The sequence below is a fragment of the Tenebrio molitor genome, chromosome 5 (assembly GCF_963966145.1).
Source record: "Tenebrio molitor chromosome 5, icTenMoli1.1, whole genome shotgun sequence".
Lineage (NCBI taxonomy): Eukaryota > Metazoa > Arthropoda > Insecta > Coleoptera > Tenebrionidae > Tenebrio > Tenebrio molitor.
The window spans coordinates 16,945,003-16,965,900 of NC_091050.1; the positions used below are offsets into that span (position 1 = coordinate 16,945,003).

The window sequence follows — 20,898 nt, forward strand, 5'->3', positions numbered from 1 at the left end:
CATTTTTTTAGGAATTGCAACGTTGCTTGCTACGCCCCCAACGTATAAACCTCCATTAAAATTGTTCCTTGGAATTCTGTCTTTGATTTTCCACTTTTTATCCAGTTTGACTACTATTCTTATTTTCCTTTTGCCAAATGTTTGTTCAACCTGTACATTGTGCCACAGACCGTCGTTAATTTTATTACTTATATTCATCGCCTTAGTTTTATGACCTTGGACTTGCAGTCTCAAGTCACCTCCTCGAATTTCCAAAATTGTGTAAAAACTAGTATTTCCTCTGAACGAATGAGACTGAAAATAAAATGAACTGCATTTTTAAATTACATTTCAATAAAAATCTACTCACATCAGATAAAAAGAGAAGACCGTTTGGATAGAACGTTCGAAACTGAAATTCCAGTACGCATTTTTTTCCCATCAAAGAGTTTTTTATAAAAACAAAGCTGTTTGGTTTATCGCCAAACTTAAACGCCTGAGGTTCAGTTTTGTAGTCTGGTATGCGAAAATATCGTTCAGTGTTTTGCATGTCCGTCATACATTTGTTCTTGAATGAAAAAGTCGATAAATGGTCTCTGCCTATTTCAACTTTGGCAAATTTTTTAACTGTGCTCGAATCAAACAATACGGGTCTGAAAATAGGAAAAGTGAGGATTTTACTAGTACCTACCCAACGCTTGAAGGGATTCAGTTTAATGAAAAATTAAATTTCCGGTCAAACTGAGGACAAAATATTGATATTCAAGACGTTTTTTATTTTTTAGTGTAGTCTCTATTGTACGTTTCAACATCCCGTATGGTGTTCATTTATTTACTTATCCTTTTTCCTTCAAAACTGCCTACCAATATTTTATTTGTTTAAAGGTCTTGGATTTTCTCATGGGCTATGAGTCATATCTGCGCAAACGACGAATATCGGTCTCAAGTAGGCAGTACAAATCGACCGGAAAACATCGTCATTCGTTAGTTTCGCCTCTCTCTTGTCTATTTGTATATGTATATGTATGCACATATTTGAATTTGAAAGTAGTCGACGTTTTCAGTTTTCATTTACAGATTTTTCACCGGTTCGCGCAGATATTTCCAAGGTCACAGCCCATGAGAGAATCCAAGACCTCTACCTAATGCAACTGTGCAGCACTCATTTAAATTTTTACTACAATCTTGTAAAAAAAAAGGCGAAAGAATATGTTTCCCCATCTTCAAGATGGTCAGATCACTTTTAAAACCTACAAAGTGTTGTAAATGTTTTCTGTATATTTTTACCTGTTGTCGACAAAAATATCACTAACGCTGCCGACGAAAGTCGACTTTCCCAAAAGAAAACGAATCTTTCCTTTATTGTTAAAATCCAAATCAAGTGTCACATTTTTGATATCATTATTCACACTGATGTTGGTTCGCGTGATCTTTATGAACTGGCTAGAATTAGCGCACACTGGTCTAAACTCTAGCTCTGTTTTATTTTGTATCCTGAATACGATACTAGAATTTTCCAGGGAAACGTTGATGGCATTGTTTATGTTCATGACGACGCCATGAACTTCTACAGGTCTAAGTAAAAAACTGATTGATTGGGGAGACTCCAGGTCATGTTGAAATTCAAGGTTAATATAGCCTTTTCCCTCTGGAAACCACGCTTTGTAGAATCCCAGCTGAAATGGATTGTTTCAGAAGAAATATCGATATAAATTTATTGATATACCTACATTTGTACGCGGTTCTATATTGTAAGACGTGGTACTCTGACTTCCGACATCCAAACCGGTGACATTGAGGTTTCCCAAGAATGGAATAACATTAGCTGGAAGACAACTTCGATCGGACACACTTGGAACTCCGCCAATAAAAATGTTTGACTTTTTAATTTTGTGCACATTTTGTCTTTTCAATGGAATGGATTTTGACATTGGCTGTTCTCCTTGTGGTACCAGGACTTTTAAAAAATATGTTTGTTGCCCATTATTTCTATTATACACCATAGACATTTCGACTTTCGTGTCCACGCCGTTATTGTATTTCTTTTCAGAAATCAAGGAGTTTTCACTACCGTCATAATGTCTAATTTCCACGCGTAATTTTCCATTAGACAGTCTCAGGGCTACAAAGGAGCAGTTGCTACTTGGATCTTGAGACACAAAGATTAAACTGTTTTCGTCAAATGTGGCAAATGAAAATACAAAATTTAAGTTATCTGGACGTAGCTTCTCCACGGAATCTTTCTGGACACTTCGATAACTGTTACCGCGGAAGAAAACATCCACGAGGCCGTCGGTGCTCACGTTTCTTCCATAAAAACAAATTTTGTAAAGAAAAACTTGAACAAACAGATACATGTTTTACCTATAGCATGCCGAACAGTTTCCTTTCGAACGATCAAATTTCCATAAACCTATCGTTTGACCGTTCAAAACAATTCTTCGCAAACATTGTCCAGAAACATTTTGTTTGTTTGTCAATTTTCCGATTTTTAAATAATGTTTGCCTTCAATGTGAAATGGTTCGTCGTCGTAAAACGAGAGAGTTTCATTCTCAGTCTTCATTTCAATCATGGATCCTACCCTAAAAGCGAAAATAAAATAATTACAGTAGTTTCTTTAAATTACAAATACCTCTTTAATATAACAGAATTACTACTATTTATTTTTCGAGTATGTTTTTTCCACAAAACATTTATCATATTATTTTCGTAGGAAATTTTGATTTTTTCATTGTCAGAATTGTTAAGTTCAAAGAGATTGCAAGTCCCGTTGCACGAGAAATTTATTTCTAACGATCGCAAGATGTCGTTTTGTAATTTATAATATCTTTCACATTTTCCTATGTCAACACCGTATTCGACCTAAAAACACAAAATCATTCGCTGAAAATAAGGATTGTAATTTTTACCGCTTCTACTTGTTCATTTGCGTAATTAATGTTGTCGATCAGTTGACTGATCTCTTTTTGAATAATCTCAAGGTTTCTCTTCGTATTGTTGAATTTGTTTGCATTTGCATCTTTGATTCTATCAATTGCGGTGAGATTTGAAAATATTGTTATTTCCTCAAACTGTTTCTTTGTTGCATTGATATTCTTTAGAAAATTTACAATTTCTAAAAAAATATTGTCCATTTGTTTTATTTTTATAGACACATTAAACACCACTCACCATCACTGGACACGAGGTCTAAATATTTTTGATAAGTTTTTGTCACTTCGTATTGCATCGTCACGTTGGTGTCTTTTATTCCTTGCTCTATTGAAGAAATTAACGACGAAATATTTCTCACGTTGCTTTTCATTTTTTCTAAGTTGTGTATGTCTTTGGTCTGATTGCTAATATTCTGACGCAGGTCACGTAAAAACGCGTTCAGTTCGTTGTTATTTTTTCCGTTGATCTGAATGTCATGTTTTAAATCTTCCAGGTTTTCGGTGTTTTTTCTTAAATCTACAAATCAAAAATTAATGCATTTACAAGTACCATATATAGCTTAAAAATTAAATTACCATCGGTGAGATTTTCCAAATTGATGACTCTTTTCTGAATTCTGTCAGAAAATGCCTTTGCTAAATTTGCCTTATCAGATAACGAATCGTCGTCAGATGGATATATTTTGTTTAATATATCCACTGTAATGTTTCTCGCGTGGTCAGCTTCTCTTCTAGCTAGTTGGATTCCCTTGGCGATGTTGTCGTACGCACCGCTCGCATCAATTTTTGTCCACTCTTCAGATGTGAAATTGAACAGATTCTTATAATTTTTTATTTTATTTTGTAGTTTCTTGACGTGTTCTCTGACGACAGACAATGTATCGTAAACTTGCGCAACGTCGTCTTTGTCAATGTCGTTAGTTGCTTTTTCAACATCAAGTTGCGATAAATGTTTATAAATTTTTTTCATCTCTCGTAACAAGTCGTCTGTCACGTTTATCTTTTTCAACAGGTCACCAACATCATCGTTGATAATTAAGTTCTTGTTGTTAATTTCATTTATAGTTGTGTTTAAATCGACAATGCCATTTGCATTTTGCTTGTTTTTATTTTTGACAAATTCGTTAATCATGCTGATTCGGCGTAGAATAATGTCTAAATCTGCTAATTTGCTTTTTAATTCGTCCAGTTTTGCCATAATTTTTTTCGAATTCAAGTCCACATTGTAAGTATCATTAATACCCTTAAATAATTGGTCACACTTGTTATAAATGTCTTCGTAACGGTCAGACGATGGTATTTCCTTCGATATACTGTAAATGTCTTTTAATAGTTCCTCAGCTTCCTGAAGTGCCTCACGGATATCAATATGAGATTGACCAAATTTGTTAACATTGTTTATTATAATGTTACTTCGATTATCTAAATCTTGAATGTTTTCTGATAACATAATGGATTCTTCTTGGACGCGATCAGCAAAGTCCTTTTGTAAAGTTAACATTCGATTTTGTTCAAGTACTTTTTCTTTGATTTGCTCAAGTTTGTTCTCTATTTTGGGAACGTTTATATTTTGTAATAAATTTTTTGCAATTTCCAGATTTTTAAAACGTAACATTAACAAACCGTAACGGTTTAGAGTAGAATTCAGTAATGTCCAAGGTGGTCCTAAACCATTTTCAAAAATACCTAGTGTTTCGTTCAAACCTTTAGACAGGCCGTCCAGCGTATTGAACAAAATTTGTGTGCATTCATCACATGCTGAAACAGATGCAACTGTTTTACTGCAAAAAAAAAAATACAAGTGAACTTACGAACGCACACACCGTTTTGTATAATTTGTCTAGGACTCGAACACTTTGAACATTTTACTCCTGTGAAGCCTGATTTACACTTACAATGTCCCGTTCTTTTGTCACACTGTAAACTTTCACTCCCGTGCGGATTACACTTGCACGGTTTGCACGTGCCTCCCTTTTGGAGGAGATTACCCCAGTATCCTTTACTACATTCATTACATTTTGACCCCGAATAGCCTGTTTTACACGTACACTTGAACTGTTTGCGGGTTCCTCCAATAATGGTACAATTTTTTGCAAAATTTTGTTCTTCTGATGGACATAAACATGGAGAACAACCACCTGAAGAATTTCTGTAATAACCTTCTTTGCACAATTCGCAATGCGATCCAGTTGTAAAGCCGACACAATCCTAAAATTATTAGACCTAGTACAGACTGCAATAACCGGAAAGCAATAAAAGGACAATTTTGAAAAGAGGTTTTTGTTTCGATTTCATCGGTTTAATTATGATATGCATAGATTAATGTTGGGATAATTACCCGGCAATGAGCAGTTTGTTTATCGCAAATATTCGATCTGTTGTTGCACTGACAGGGTTTCGCTACTCCTATAGTTTTGTCAATATAATTGTACTCAGGCTCGAATTCTTTAGGATAATATCTGAAATAACCAGTACTGGGATCCTGACACGATAAAGAAGTGTATTCTTTTGGGCAAGAGCAATTTTCGACTGAACTGGCTTGAGATGTACCCACCGTATTCGACATTTTATCTAAAAGCACTTCGCTGAATCTGCAATTACACAACGAGGACATTAAAAATTATGACAAAATTCAAGTAACGTATATAAAAACAATACAGGTGTCCCAGAATGAACCAGCATAATTTTAACCACGAGCTAATGGCTTCATGTAGAACTCGGAAAAAATATTTAAAAAATTCTATGTCCAAAAATAAAATGTCTTCTACGTTATCCCACAACCTCGTAGGTAAAATTTCGGCACATTTTAAAAATACACCCCTGTATATCATATTTTATAAAATGTACGCCAATGCGAAGTAACCTCTAGGAAATATGATATAAAACAAGGAAACCGTATTGGTGTACGTTTTATAAAATATGATATACAGGGTGTATTTTTAAAATGTGCTGAATTTTTACCTACGAGGTTGTGGGACAACGTAGAAGACTAAAAGCAATTAAAAAAAGTTGTACCTCAAAAATTAAATGTCATTTTATTTTTTGACAGAATTTTTTAAATATTTTTTCCGAGTTCTACATGAAGCCAGTAGCTCGTGGTTAAAATTATGCTGGTTCATTCTGAGACACCCTGTATATGGTACGTTGTAAATTAAATGCTCTTACTTAATTTGTTTCGATGTCACTGGTTCGATTAGAATTTTGGATACGTTTTGTAAAATAAGCATAAAACAAGGTCGTGTCAAATATGTAGAACACTCTTTTGGCAACTTGGATGGATAAGAATCGGATGTTAATTTCCAGTCAACATTCGTGATTCTTATGTCTCCTCTTTGATCCGTGTTAGCTTCTGCAGTTATGCCGTTGCCAATTATGTAAACACGATTTTGTGACGAATTTGACAATATTCTGAAATATCCTCCGTAAGAAGGGATCAGATCACCCGTGAACTTATTCGGAAGACTCCAACATGGCATTTTGTTGACCTAATTGATTCAATATTATTTTAAGCGATGACATTGAGACAAACTTACGCATTTTTGAAGGTTAACGTTTTCAACACTAGCAGTTCTTATCTGGTCCCATATAAAAGTAGAAGCTCTACACGTTGTAGATCTATTGGAACAGAAACAATTAGTACAACCTTGAGGATTGCTAGGATCCAAGTCATATGTGTTTTTCTTACAGCGGTCACAATTTGGGCCTTCGACATTGTTCTGCACAAAAACGACAGTTGATAGTTATGAATCGAAATAAATAAGAATTAATACGCTGTCCTGACCTTACATCTACATTTTCGGTGGTCACATTTACAAGACCCATTAGAGCAATCTTCAGGTCGTGTTCCTGCAACGTTACAATTGCATTTTGTGCAGTCTGGATAATTATAATAGCCAAAAGAACATTTGTCGCATTTTTCTCCTTCGAAACCGATCTTGCAAGTGCATCTTCCCGTAACTAGATCACATTGTGTTGAAGCACTTCCAGTGGTGGAACATCGGCAAGACTGCAACGACAACCATCATCTATCTATGTATATCTATAGTTTTTTAACTGTCATCAATAGGTACAGAAGCCGTTGTTAATGTATATATATTAAAGGTAGTATAACCAACTTCGAAATCTCATTTCTAGCACAAATTGAATTGTTATCATTTTGTTGTTGTCGTTCGCTTTCACATATCTATGATAGGTAGAAACTGACAGATGTTGTAAAGTTGATTAACAATCCTTTGCACGGAATATTCTTTCGAAAAACGAATCTGATTTCAAAAAAATTCGAAATAAAAAACTAGTTCAGTTCGATACGTTGGAAATATATTACGTAGGTATCTGTATCAATATGAATTCAACCCTGTAGCCTGGCGCATTATTTCTAGACATTATTAATAAACTATACTTACTTTACACCCAATCCCCGGTTCATATCCCCAAGCATCTGCACCACAACGTTCGCATTTTGCCCCGGTTGTCAATTGGGGACACACACACTTTCCGTTTTCCGGGTGACATATGTGTCCTTCTTTTTCGCAAGGGTCACATGCTGTAAAAAATCGAATTTGAAATCGTTGAATGCTTAATTATTGAATCGAACCTTTGCATCCTACTGTGACGCTCCCGTAATATTTGTTTTGACACGAATTGCATTTTTGTCCTTCGACGCCACGTTTGCAAGGGCACAGACCGGTGTCAGGATCACAGGTTGTACTTCTTGATCCATTTACATCACAATTACAAGGTATACAAACGGAGTTATTTTTCCAGTAGCCATCCTTAATAATATTATACAATTTTTATTGGCACGACTTTTAAGATAACTAAGTTTACCTCGCAACGATCACATTTCGGACCTGTGTAATGTGGCTTGCACCTGCATTTTCCTGTTTTCTCATCACATGCTTGCATTTGAGAACCTTGCTTGTCACAGTTGCATTCTGTAACACGTGTTGGCAATAGACAGTCATATTAAAAATGATACATAAAAAAAAAGTGAATGATACTGGAAAAATATAGTACCAATACTTATTTGTTTCTCCATTATAAGTATTTAAGTTGAATATGATGGACACACAATGATGGATACAATATGAAAGTTACAGCTTTGCACATATTTAGACAGATACTTAAAAAAAAGTACGTCCATAATTGTAAAGATTTTAATATACAATAGTTAGCAAAAAGGAATTGAATAAAAAAAAGTATCTTATTTGCCACGCATTATGACCTTGTTTTGTCCATATTGCAGGCCCACGCAAATTAAACTGAGATGACTTGAACGGATACACAATAAACGATTTATTTCATTTTGTTACTTTTGATACTTGAGTTTATATCAACAATTCATTAAAACACATATTTTTGTTGAGTATACATACTGTCATCCACATTTTAATTGTTCATTTTTTGTTTCCAGCAGTGTAATATTGTAAATATGTAACATATAAATACATTTTGGTGACAAAAATATTTCAAAAAATTCCTTTGGGAAACTGTTCGCTGTGCCAAGCACGATTGTACTTAAAGCTTAGAAGTTGTTATGGGTATGAGTAAAGGTGAACAACATTAATTTCCCTTTTGTTACATTAAAAGCAAAAAACAACTGCATTAAAATAAACATAACAGTGAAACATTTGATTATAAAAGGAAACTCTCGTAATCTCGATCCTAAAAGTAGTAAGGTCGTAACTAGAAACTCGTTCTGTGAACAAGTTATGGCTCACCAAATATTATTTTTTATTTGATTATTCGGTAAATATGATTGTACGTTTATTTCAGCATAACTGTTAAATCAAGGAGTGTCTGAAGATAAGTTGTTTGTCTACCAACTTTGCTATTTGATAAGAAAAAAACATAAGGACAAGACAAATTGCTGTTTAAACATATCAAATTAAAATTGAAATTTTTATTTATCAAAAAATATTTTTTTTTTTGTTCGACACTGTCAGAATTTGAGAATTTTCTCCTGTGTGAACGGATTTTGATAAATGTCACAACGTGTCAAAACGAAACGTCAAGCTAATTTTAAAGGTTTTAAGCGGTTTGGAGCCTTTATGGGGCTCGTCGAACAAAAAACCATTGTATTCAACTCGTTCGTGTGTAAATTGGGCCTTTTTTGCCACTCGTTTCACTCGCGTTTTAAAATGGCCCACTCGTGTCAAAAAAGGCCCAATTTACACACAAACTCGTCAAATAAACTACTATTTTCTACAACCGTCAAAAAAACGTGACATTTATGCATCGTTATCAAGTCGCAAAGTATGTCATTTTTGATAGTGAAAAAATATTTGTCAAAAAGTTTCCTTGGATGCTAAAATAGTTATATTTTAGCATCCAAGGAAATTTTACAAAAATTAAAAAATTCAAAAATTTTAAAATGCGGTTGTATTTCGTGCGAAAGATGATTGTTTTGTTGGCGCATTCGAATGAGTCTGAAGTCTCGACCTGACGGTCTCGACCAAAAACTCATTCTCATGCCCCAACAAAAAACAATCATTTTGCCCACTTAATACAAAAATAACTTTTTTGTTCGACACTGTCAGAATTTGAGAATTTTTTGGAGCCTTTAAGGGGGTCGTCGAACAAAAAAAACGTTGTATTCAACTCGTTCTTGTGTAAATTGGGCTTTTTTTGGCACTCGTGGGCCTTTAAAACACTCGTTTCACTCGCGTTTTAATCTGGCTGACTCATACCAAAAAAGGCCAATTTACACACGGACTCGTTAAATAAATAACTATAAGAAAGTACTAAATGTCATTTTTAATTGGTTGTATTTAATTTAAAATTATTAGAAGCAATAAACGGCGTAGCGGAGGAAGATGGTGAAGAAATTGCTTGCATTTTTTTTGTAGTACCGTTTTTCTTAAATTGTTCGAAAGCGCTTGAAATTGCATTTTATTGTTAGTTTAGTTTGCGAATAGTATAACATGTAGGAGTCTAGACAAATACATAGATTTTATTTGTTTATAGATAATAACTGTCTCAAATGGTGTGATATATCGAGGTTAAAATTTTTAACTTTTAATTCGACCTAAATCTATTATCAAAAGTTTTAAGTTCTAAACACACAATTTCCTACAATATTTGTTATGCGTAATCGAGTTTATTGTGAAACAATGTTCCCCTTGAGAATAATGTGATATAGGTTTTTTCAAATTAAAACTGATAAGTGGTACATCACTATTGATAGAAAAATAAAATTCACATAATATGAATAAATAATAAATTTACATGAGTAATGTTATAATATTATTTAGTGTTTTCAAATGTCATAAATTCTCATTTTTATCCTTTGTAAACTGTCTCCTAACTGCTCTAAAGCAAAAAATAACAGATAACCAACCGTTGCCCTAGACAACATATTCAAAGTGACATTTCTTGAAAAATTTGTCAAAACTGTCAAAAAAAATGTGAAATCATTTTTAATAGATTTGGAAGCTTTGGGGACGTCGTTTCAAACAATAAAATTTTGAATGCAACTCGTTTCTGTGCAAATTGGGCTTTTCTAATTGCTCTCGAGGCCTTAAAATCCTCGGTACGCTCGTATTTCAATCTGGCCTCTCGGGCAATTAGAAAAGCCCAATTTACACAGAACCTCGTTGCATAAATAACTATTACCGTAACACACATTAAGGCTGCAAGGCTTCAGGTAATTGTTGTATCATTATGATTAACTGAATAAGGTTTTATTCAATTCAAAAAATCAGCTACCAGATCTCATTTTGATTTAATTTTTTCTTTAATTAACACTTGAAAACACAAGCAATGGCTTTTTAGGTTTTTAACAATTTCTGCATTTAAGAAGACAAAGATTTCCGACGAGCGTAGGTTTGGTGAATGTGTGTACAAGTACTTTCTCCTTCGTAAAACCAGCAGATAGTGAGGTATTGACGGTTTATTTAATTTCTCAGTTTCTTAACGCAATCAAAAGTGTTAATGTTATGTTTGTTATTTCAATTGTATCTATAATCGGATAAGCCGGATATCAATTTCCCGACGCTTCTGATACATCAATTATACATAAATATTGTTACAGATGATAGGAAAGTTACAGAGTGTTGAAAAGCTTCGAGTAAATACGGATAACCAAGAATTTTTGTTCGTTTACTAATAAAATTTGAAATTAGGACAAAAAAGGATTTATTTTAAGAGTACACTTTTCATCGAAACCTCGAAGATCTTGACTATTTTTAGTGGTGGCATAAAACTTGTCTAAAATGGAATTTCTTATCATCATGTGTAAATAGCGAGGAAAACGATGCGGAAATTTCTTTGTACTACGTAATGTCGGGAATTCTTAAATAAAAACCATGTTGCATTGTGTAAACAGAGAAAAAATGAATTTTGGGCGGTGTTTTCTTGTTGCAATTATTCCTTAATAGGTACATTATTTTGTTGAAAAACAAGTCAATGTTCTTTATTACAAATGCAACTAGACAAATAACGTGTTTTTGCTAAAAGTTGCCTTTTATATACGATCCCGTGGAGGTTTTGGATAAAATGGTACAATAAATAAAATAATAATAATACTGAAAGAATGTTGTTAAAATAGCAACAAAAAAGAAAACCTTTCGAAAGCTGGGTAGTGGAATAGTCCATTGGGTTAGATGTCACCGCGTTTTGATCATTTCCTTTCGTTACGCAGTTGTATGGACATCGTCTTCTACAGCTGGAGGTTGGACAATATCCACAGTAACTCTGCCTGCAGACTGCATAGTAGCAGTTAGTTCCTATGTAATTCTGATAGTACAATTGTGCATAACGCCTGCATCTCTTTACTTTGCTAATTTTACGCTCTGCTCTGTGCCTAATTTTGTGAGTACTTCTTTGGCTGTGTAGACTTCCTGTTGTTTCAGTTTCTATTTGTCGCATTTGCATGAAATAATCGGCATGTCTTTCGTGATCTTCACGATTGTTGTAGAAATTTCGTAAATAATTAGTTCGTAACGTTGTTTGTTTTGGAACATCTTCACTAACAACAACCGGGATTACAACAGTGCTTAAAATTATAAGAATGTTCGTCCACATGCTAAAATATCAAAGCGAGATTTTCTCATCCGTTACGTTATTTTGGGGGTTAAATAAGCGCGTTCCGTCATTGTCAGACCGAAAAATTTCTGGCGTTATTGAAAATTTTGCGAGACGAGTGCTTTCCAAATTTCAAAACGAACTTGCCGTCAAAAGGTGGTTAAATAATAAACACTGTTTCTAAATATACAAACGGGTACCGATGGTGAGTAAAAATAAGTCGGAAGTATTTTTATAAATTCGAAATTTGGGACCGTCACTAACAGATGAATTTGTCGATTATATTGTACAGTTCGTTTAATGAACAGACATATTTTGTTGGTCTCTGAACTTGAAGTAGGTACTGCACTCACACGTGTTGGTACTTTACGTTAAGACACATCTTACCGCGACAACTCGCGAGATTGAACTGAAGCAACGCAACAAGCATATCGCGTGTGCCACCGCCATCAACTTGCAAGGTAATGTAAGTAATGTCAGACCTTACGTACGGGATGTAGGCCGAATAAATTTGAATAGCCAACATTAGATATTGTACTTCTGCCTCTCAGTTCACGATAACAATGACGCTTTTGTGTTGCATTACTTTTCAGTTGAATCAATTCGGACGCCGGAAAATTATAAAATGGCAATTTAGACGTCGCGTCGTACTCGTACTATTAATTTCTAAAAATTGTTACCTATAGTTATTTCATTTCAAAACGTTTTTGAACTGACTTCTTCGTTTCTTGTTAATGCATTTAAATAATACACTTTATTAGGTATACGTACTTATTTCATATTGAATTTTTTTCTTTCCCGTTAAAATTCAATAATAATTTCCTTGGTAAAATACAGTTTAATACTGACTCCATGTTATTCTGCTTACTGCTTAAATAGTGGTACAAAACATATTGGATCATTAAGAATCCATCAACAATCGAAAGACGACAACAAAACGGCCTGATTTTCCGTGTCTTCATTGTCGTTTCGAATTTTTAATAAGAAGAAGTTACCTCTTTCAAAGAAGGGATTCTGAAGTAACAAGTTGTTAAGTCATTCATGAAGCAAAAATTTAATCTCCGATACACGAAAACGACAGCCGAAATGAATGTCTAATGATGCGAAGCTAGAAGCTGTATACAGGGTGTTATGGAAGTTCATGTAAAAAGTTTAATCCCCAAGAGAACTCTTTAAAATAAACATTTTTTACATATTGATCTTTTTTTAATGGAATAAAGGTGCCCTCAACAGATATCCAAAATTTCTTTTCACGAATACGTTTGAAATCCGTTTCTTCGTCAGTGTTAAATATGATGAAATTTGGTGTGGGGGAGTAGTTTTCAAACGCGGTAACATTGCTAACATATCATAGCAACGAAAAAAAAACATCCTTATAAAAAAAATGTCAATGAAATTGTAACACTTTTCAAATTTTTGTCAAAATGAGTTTTACCGCAGATGAATATTGTAATATGTATTTGACTCTTGGTGCCGCAGAAAATAACGCGGCATTTAGCTGCACAAACATACACCATGCGTTTTCGTAACGGAACGCATCGTAGTGTGAATGTTAATTAGCGCGATTCTGTTTCAAAATTTAGTAATATTGTTATCGAACAACATTGATTTTATATAGATCAAACCAATCAACAGCTTCGTATCATAGCAACTACAACATTGTTATATACAGTATTATTCTAAATTATTGTAGTCGAAGTAGGCCATGCTCATGTTAAAGTAAGGCCGGGATGAGATATGACAGTTGGTGGGGGTGTGCATAGATGGAAAATAGTCGGACGAGTCCATCTTTCGTAAGATAGCTGGGTGTTCAACAGATTCCCAATCAGTTGATTGTTACTGTGACCACTATTCTCTGGTGTGACCGGTTTCGCTACGCCACTGAAATATTTTGTCCGCGCAGAGTTCCCCCACTAAATGTCATATCTCAAACCGGCCTTACTCTATTACATTTTTGCCGTGAACTGTCAGTTTTGTCGCTGTCACTGTCATCTTTTAGGTGAAAAGTGCGGTGATGAGATTTTTATTTATTTTTGTTAAATTAACGATTGAATTCAGAAATATTGAGTTGTTTTGCACCCAATTTAACTCCCGTGTGTACTCACTTATTCACATCATGTTGATGTTTTTTTATGTGGAGCGGCAACCATAAATTTTTGAAAATCACATGCATTCAGTTTTGCGCTATACCAAATGAGGGCAGAAATGCCATCTAGAGTTTAAGCACAAAAGTTGAGTACGCCACTGATATCACGTTAGGAAGAATAGTAAGACTAAAAAGTTATCGAGTGCAATGCAAAAAAGGTGCATTCATAGTATTCTTACATGTTTTTGCGGCTCTGTGTAGGTATTTGGGTTATTTCGTTCATAGTAAGGTTTTGTGACTTTATTTTTAAAGCGTTTTTGTGGCTATTCATGTTTCGATTTATTAGAGCTTCCAGAACCGTCTCGTTCGGGATGGAATCCAGTCAAATTGGACTTTATGAATTTAAAATGTTTAACCACATTTTCGGTTTATTCACTTATTGAAGATACTACGGTTTACATATTATGATGCATTTCAATTTCATCCTGTATATTAAAAATATCGGGGTCCAAAAATATTCTTGCTTAGGACTCGCAACACAAGATCGCTACATTATGCTGACTTTTAAAGCTGTTACTCCAAAAATTATTGTCTTAATCTCAACTTTATTAATAAATTAAATTTTATTGTTTCTTAAGATAATATGTACGAGTACATGCAGTATTGTAATTTTTTATATGATGTTTCGGCTTTATGGTATTATAAGTGCTACTTTATTCTAAAAATAATGTTGACAAACATGCCATCTGACAGATAACAGACCGGATGAAAGAAGTTGCATTAATTCGTCCAAATAATATTCAGTGTCTAAGACAAATGTAAGTAGTGATGGTTGTTTTCTTCTTTTAAATTGCAATAAATGATAGTTGTTAACTTGTTATTAAAGAAAATAACTTTAAGGGTCAGTTTACAGGAGCGAAATTAAGTTAATCGTAATCAAATGCGAGATTAACTGAACACGTGATCAGATTGAATCAATCGAAGTTTCGGATTCATGGGTTAATCGCGCATTAAAATTTAATTCGAATTAAATATCTTTAATTATCTTTCTATAAAGTGGCCCTTAATGTCTTAAAGTATGTATAATGTAATGTTCATTATTTCCGACCGATTAATTAGGCACATACATATATCCCATTTTTTAATAAGAAGTTTTCCCCACTTGAATATGTAATCCATTTTTGTTTAAACAAAATAGATAATTTAATATACAGGGTGTTTTTGAAATGCGTGCACAAATTTTAACCACGAGCTACTGGCTTCATGTAGAACTCGGAAAACATATCTAAAAAATTCCATGTCGAAAAATAAAATTATATTTATTTTTTGAGCTACAATTTTTTTTAATTGCTTTTGGTCTTCTACGTTGTCAAATAACCTCGTAGGTAAAATTTCGGCACATTTTAAAAATACACCCTTTGAGTGTTTGAATTAATTGTGAATGATGAGCGTGTACGAAAAAAATATTTTTTTGCAAAAAATGGATTTTTTAAATTTTTTGGCTCTGAATGAAGTGATAAGGGAAAATTGATTGCACACATTGATCAAGGAAATGTAACTAATTCTAAAGTTTCGTAATTTTTATTAATTTTTTAATAGGGTTAATCGTACGGGCGGCAAAACTTGATTCACCCTGTACGCTTATGTTTTTTCTGAAAGAGTTATTTATTCTTAGTTTAGTGATGTACAATAATAATAATTAATAAAAGTCGATGCAAATTTGGTTCTAATTGGTTGATTTATTTCTGACTGGTCAAGGTAATGTTCTTCGTACGCTTATAATGTAAAAGAAGAATTCTTTTATTTCAAAAATAAATCTGAGTCGTATCGACCTCTTCGTTGCACATTTGCTCAGCCCTAACAGTTAACACAAGGCTAAACGCTGTTCAAAAATCAAAAAACCATTGTAGTGCAAATAACACACATTTTTCATGACATTTCCTATTACTTATCAGTCTTATCACAGTGACAGATAAGTCATTTGCACCACAATGGTTTTTTGATTTTTGAACAGCGTTTAGTGTAAAAAAAAACTGCGAAATTTTGTATTTAGTATAAAATCAAAGGTCAAAGCCATCTGATACGAGTAATGTCGACATTATTAACATAGTTTCATCGATTTTAATATTATTTATCCACAATCACTATATTATAAGGTCATAATTCAATTGCTTGGCAACCTTTAATGTGGTCTATAAAACTTTAGTGTTTTATAAGTCATAAAACAAGATAATTAGTTAATGCGAAATTTCAATGATTTTTGAGATGACAGCTGCTGTCAGAGTGAAATGTCAAATTAATTTTGGATGACATCAGATAAAATTTCGGCGATGCTGATTCTAAATGAGTGTGATTGTGGATAGATAAAACGTTGGATTGCATGCGTGTTTTAGATGCATTTTATTCACTTAAGAAAATTAAACGCTTGAGCAAGCTCTCGCGTTTAAACATTCTTGCGTGAATAAAATGCTATCTAAAACACTCATACAATAAATATCTATTCTTTTAATTATTGATAATTTTAAAGCGACATATACAATATGATCACAAAAAAAAAGATAAGCGGCGGCTATTTGAAAATAAAACTTCTGAAAAAGTGCGGCGTACTCGTAGCTTCAATCATACTAACAGACGTTTTGCCGAAACTCCAAGAAATGAGGAAAAATAAATACGATTCTGCCGCGAATACTTTGTATTCTTGATTGGAAATCACTTTATTAAATAAAATTCAGGTAAGTCACTCGTTCGTCTGCACTCTGCAGAGTAAAAACACAAACAACGCAAAAAGTGTGGTTAGATTTAAAACAGCTAATCCATGATCCGTAAATCCGTGGTGCGTTCACAATAGACTCTTCTACGTCAACTTTGCGGATAAATTTAAATGAACACCTGAACATCTTTACACTGAGAATAAATAATATATTTCAAACCAAGGTAAGAAAGTGCTTTCTTGCAGACCGCAGGAAAAGATTATAAACCGAGCCGTAGGCGAGGTTTGCAAGTGCCTAAGGTTTGCAAGGGCACCTTCTTAACAAGGTTTGAATACTATTTTTTTCCCTACCGGCACAACTTCGTTGAAAAAAGTCAAAAAAAGATGGTTATATTCCTGATTAAAACGAAAATTTTGGGAATTGAATAGTAGGCTGGGTTATTTGTTTAATTAACTTGTCATCGCATTTGAAGATTTGACGTTTGTTCGAAAATTTGACATAAACAGGGTAAAGTAATCTACCTACCTAGCTTATCTGTTTATTTTCCAGATTATATGATTGATCTACCAACTTGCTTTATTGAATTGGCTTTCATTTATCAATAACTTATTGCACTTTTGACATTTGTATTTTGGTACAGTTTTACCATAAACATTTCATGATTAACTTTCTTACCGTAGCGAGAAAGTTGAATTTTCTCACCTTAAATAAGGTATCCGCAGCCTACATTTCTAACCGGTAGAGAAAAAAAACTATTCCAGATTTGCAAAAAAAAAAATTATAATAAGGTGAAGATTGCTGCTAAAATTGCTGTAAAAGGCCATGAAACTGAGCTAATTCGATCAACATGTAATATTTCTTAAACCATTTCGATTGACATACGGATAGTTGGGATGCGATCTGTAATAAAGGATCTACAGCTTGGGGGGAATTTATCATCCAGCCTGTATACTACTGTTAATTCTTGGTTTTTCAGCTACTTATCATAATAATTCTCTCTTCGTTTTTCTTAAGTAACCGCTTTCGTGCAATTTCCTTTACAGGATATATGAATTTACAAATTATTAATAATTTGTTCAACTGACTGACAACTCGCATTAAGTAGCACGTATGCGAATCAAACGGATTTCAATTTTTCCCGTAAACTTACAAAAGGACACGTCAGCTATGATTTAAATGTAATCAAGCTCGAAATGTTTGTACAAAAGTATAAAAATTTATAATAAAAATAATTCCTACCTTTACATCCATCTTCGGACAAACCATAGTGCAAATTTTGGCAAGTGTCACAATGAAACCCATCAACACCCTTTCGACATTCACACAGTCCGGTTTGTTGGTCGCATATGTTAGATTTCGATCCAACAGGATGACAATCACAGGGAGTACATAATGCTGTTACATTGCCATATCCCACCTGGTCAAAAATTCAATTATCGTCAAGACTCTCTACTCATTTATTTACACAACCTGACACTTGTTGCACGTCCTGTCGGTAAAACGTTCTTTACAGGTGCATTGACCAGTTACGTTATTACAGTTTTTTGAAACTGCTCCGATCGGGTCACATTGACATGATATACAGTTGGACATCAAAGCATCACCATAAAATCCAGGTTTACACTTTTCACAACGCCAACCTGTAAGAAAATGATACACAACATGATGTTTTTATACAATATTTTATTATTCACCTTCGGTGTTTCCCTTACAACTTAAGCATTGCCCCGTTATCCTGTCACATGGATATCCGTTGCAGTTGCACGGCTTACACGTGGCGCCGATTATCAAGGGATTTCCGAAATAACCATCGTCGCAACTTAAAAATAATTTAAAAAAATACAATGTACACACTTACTTACCTTTACACTTACATCTCGCAGTGATCACCCGTGTACCCTTTCGGACACTGGGTGCAGACATAGTTGCTTTTCTCTTCGTCATTTTCACTCAAATAATCCAACTGACAACTAGGACTAAAATTATTTTCATCGTTCTCGAGCGGACAAGCACATTTTTTACAATCTTCTTTAGTTCCTCTTAGGGGGTTGCCGTAAAATCCTGCTTTACATCTTTCACAATTTTCTCCAGTTGTGTTATGCTGACAAAAGCACTCCCCACTATCTGGATTACAAGTTTCGGAGTGTCCGTTACAATCGCATTTTCCGCAATAACCTTCTTGATTTAATGTTGTGTTGGTTTTTATCTTGACGTAACCGAATGCACAGGACTCACAAGAAAGTCCTAAATATCCAGAAGGACACGAACACTTTTCCACATCCACCGTTTCATATTCACCGTCGGCGTATATCATCGCTTCCTCCAGTAGTGATTCAATTTGGTCTGCGTGGAACGTAGCCCTTAGAAGGATGTGGCTAATATTGGTCAACACGCTGAGAAATTGTTTGCGATTTACAGACTCGCCGAGGGATTTGTTTCTTTTTAACGTTGCTGATACTTCGTTTTTATTCGGAGAAATGTGATACCAATTGTTTTCGACCATTTTTATTTTAAATGTCGCGTTTGAAGTGGTAAAAAAATCATCTCCGTGTGCAATTCTCATACCATTTTCACCTACCATTATAATATTGGGCCCTCTTGTCGGTTTACCGCTGGTGTCACCGCGCATTATAACCCACTGAACTTTAAACATGAAAACAGAACTGTAGTATTCTAATTTATTGCCGAGATATTCTATCGGAGCCATCCAATATAATGATTCAATATTTGGAAGTTCGTAACCCCCTAATGAAAATAAACCATTACTGTCTCGTATAGGCTTAGCAACTTCTGACATTTTTAAGTTAGTTGTAAACCAATTATCTAAAGTTTGTATCTGAAAAATTTGCATGTTGTAGCAAGTTTTCGTGGACAGTTTTGAAAATTTACCTTTGGCGGTTTCATGACAGCCGATTCGCAAAGAGAACTAACCCCAGAACAGTAACACGATATACATCCCTCTGAATTATCTTTTTTTAGTGCAAAATACCCTGATTTGCATCTATCACAAAATTTTCCTTCAACATTAACCTGAAGATAATATAAAGAAAATTCAGGGTAGATCTATTAACCTTGAAATAGGTAGGTAGGGGTGTTGGATTCTCTCATGGGCTATGAGTCATATCTGAGCAAACGACGAATAGCGGTCTCAAGTAGGCGCTATAAACCGACCGGAAAACATCGGCATTCGTTACGTTAGTTTTGTCTCTCTCTGGTTTATTGCTCCGCCTTCGCGCAAATATTTCCAAGGTCACAGCCCATGAGAGAATCCAACACCTACAATGATCAGGGCCGCCGCTGTGTGAAAAGTTTACTGACATCTTTTTCCTTCATAATTTTTTGTTTGCTTTACGGCACTTTTTGTGCACTTCACAAATCGCCCACCTGCTTGCGGCGGCCCTGAAGATGATTAGCAACTGCGCACCTTGCAAGTGCAATCTCCTTCGCAATCTGCCATTTCTAAAACTCCTCTCGAGTCACAAGGACATGGTTCACATTTAGGCCATCCTTTAAATCCTCGCGCACAGAACTCGCATTTGTCGCCTTCGTATCCGAGTAGACAGTTACATTTTCCTGCAAATTCTCCTTCCTGTATGCACGTTTTGGAAGTTCCCGGTAGATCACAGTCACATTTTAAACAGGGTTCCTCTGCATCCATTTCTACTTTCTGTGGTCGATAATAACCAGGCATGCATTGATCACAGTTGACACCAGTTGTGTGCGCCTGCCACAACCAAAATTACAAATATAAAATAATAATAAAATATTGTATAATAAATGAAAAACTTTACTTACAGCACAATTATCACAGACTCCGCCTCCTTGATAATTTCCACTTACGTCTATGCTAAGTCCTGCTTTATCTACATTTTCGTCGTAATGACAAGATGTGGCATGACCATGACAATTACAAGGAAGACACTGGTGAGCATCTCGGGAAGTACCAGGACCCCATTGACGTTGATTGTACAGAGGACAACATCTGTCGCAGTTTGGACCGCAAGTGTGATGGGCACATTCGCACTCGGGACGCTTTAAAAATCAAATCGTAGAATGCAACCTTGTCACCCATTTAGAAGCACTGCTTTTAGATTAAAAATGTGAAAGTATGTATCAGTGGCAACGTCACGTTGACTGCAGTGCTTTTAGATTAAAAATGTGGCA

General features: G+C 34.5%; 1 protein-coding gene across 2 annotated transcripts in view; it reads right to left on the bottom strand.

Annotated features, from left to right (window-relative positions):
* Positions 1–20,898, bottom strand: part of wb (wing blister) — a 30,718-nt gene that overhangs the window by 1,314 nt on the left and 8,506 nt on the right. Inside the window, exons 5-28 of one of the 2 annotated variants that reach the window (XM_069049672.1) lie at positions 20,530–20,766; positions 20,159–20,458; positions 19,624–19,764; positions 18,609–19,570; positions 18,429–18,553; positions 18,205–18,374; positions 17,974–18,151; positions 7,741–7,847; positions 7,508–7,685; positions 7,317–7,456; positions 6,695–6,919; positions 6,447–6,629; positions 6,079–6,398; positions 5,252–5,504; positions 4,725–5,121; positions 3,490–4,671; positions 3,152–3,430; positions 2,890–3,095; positions 2,613–2,842; positions 2,344–2,562; positions 1,710–2,286; positions 1,267–1,655; positions 350–632; positions 1–294 (exon numbers count right to left, since the gene is read on the bottom strand). In XM_069049672.1, coding sequence (XP_068905773.1) covers positions 1–294; positions 350–632; positions 1,267–1,655; positions 1,710–2,286; positions 2,344–2,562; positions 2,613–2,842; positions 2,890–3,095; positions 3,152–3,430; positions 3,490–4,671; positions 4,725–5,121; positions 5,252–5,504; positions 6,079–6,398; positions 6,447–6,629; positions 6,695–6,919; positions 7,317–7,456; positions 7,508–7,685; positions 7,741–7,847; positions 17,974–18,151; positions 18,205–18,374; positions 18,429–18,553; positions 18,609–19,570; positions 19,624–19,764; positions 20,159–20,458; positions 20,530–20,766 — 7,575 coding nt within the window. Of the gene's footprint in view, positions 311–349; positions 633–1,266; positions 1,656–1,709; positions 2,287–2,343; positions 2,563–2,612; positions 2,843–2,889; positions 3,096–3,151; positions 3,431–3,489; positions 4,672–4,724; positions 5,122–5,251; positions 5,505–6,078; positions 6,399–6,446; positions 6,630–6,694; positions 6,920–7,316; positions 7,457–7,507; positions 7,686–7,740; positions 7,848–17,973; positions 18,152–18,204; positions 18,375–18,428; positions 18,554–18,608; positions 19,571–19,623; positions 19,765–20,158; positions 20,459–20,529; positions 20,767–20,898 lie in introns of both variants that reach the window. The other variant, XM_069049673.1, reaches the window with a different exon arrangement.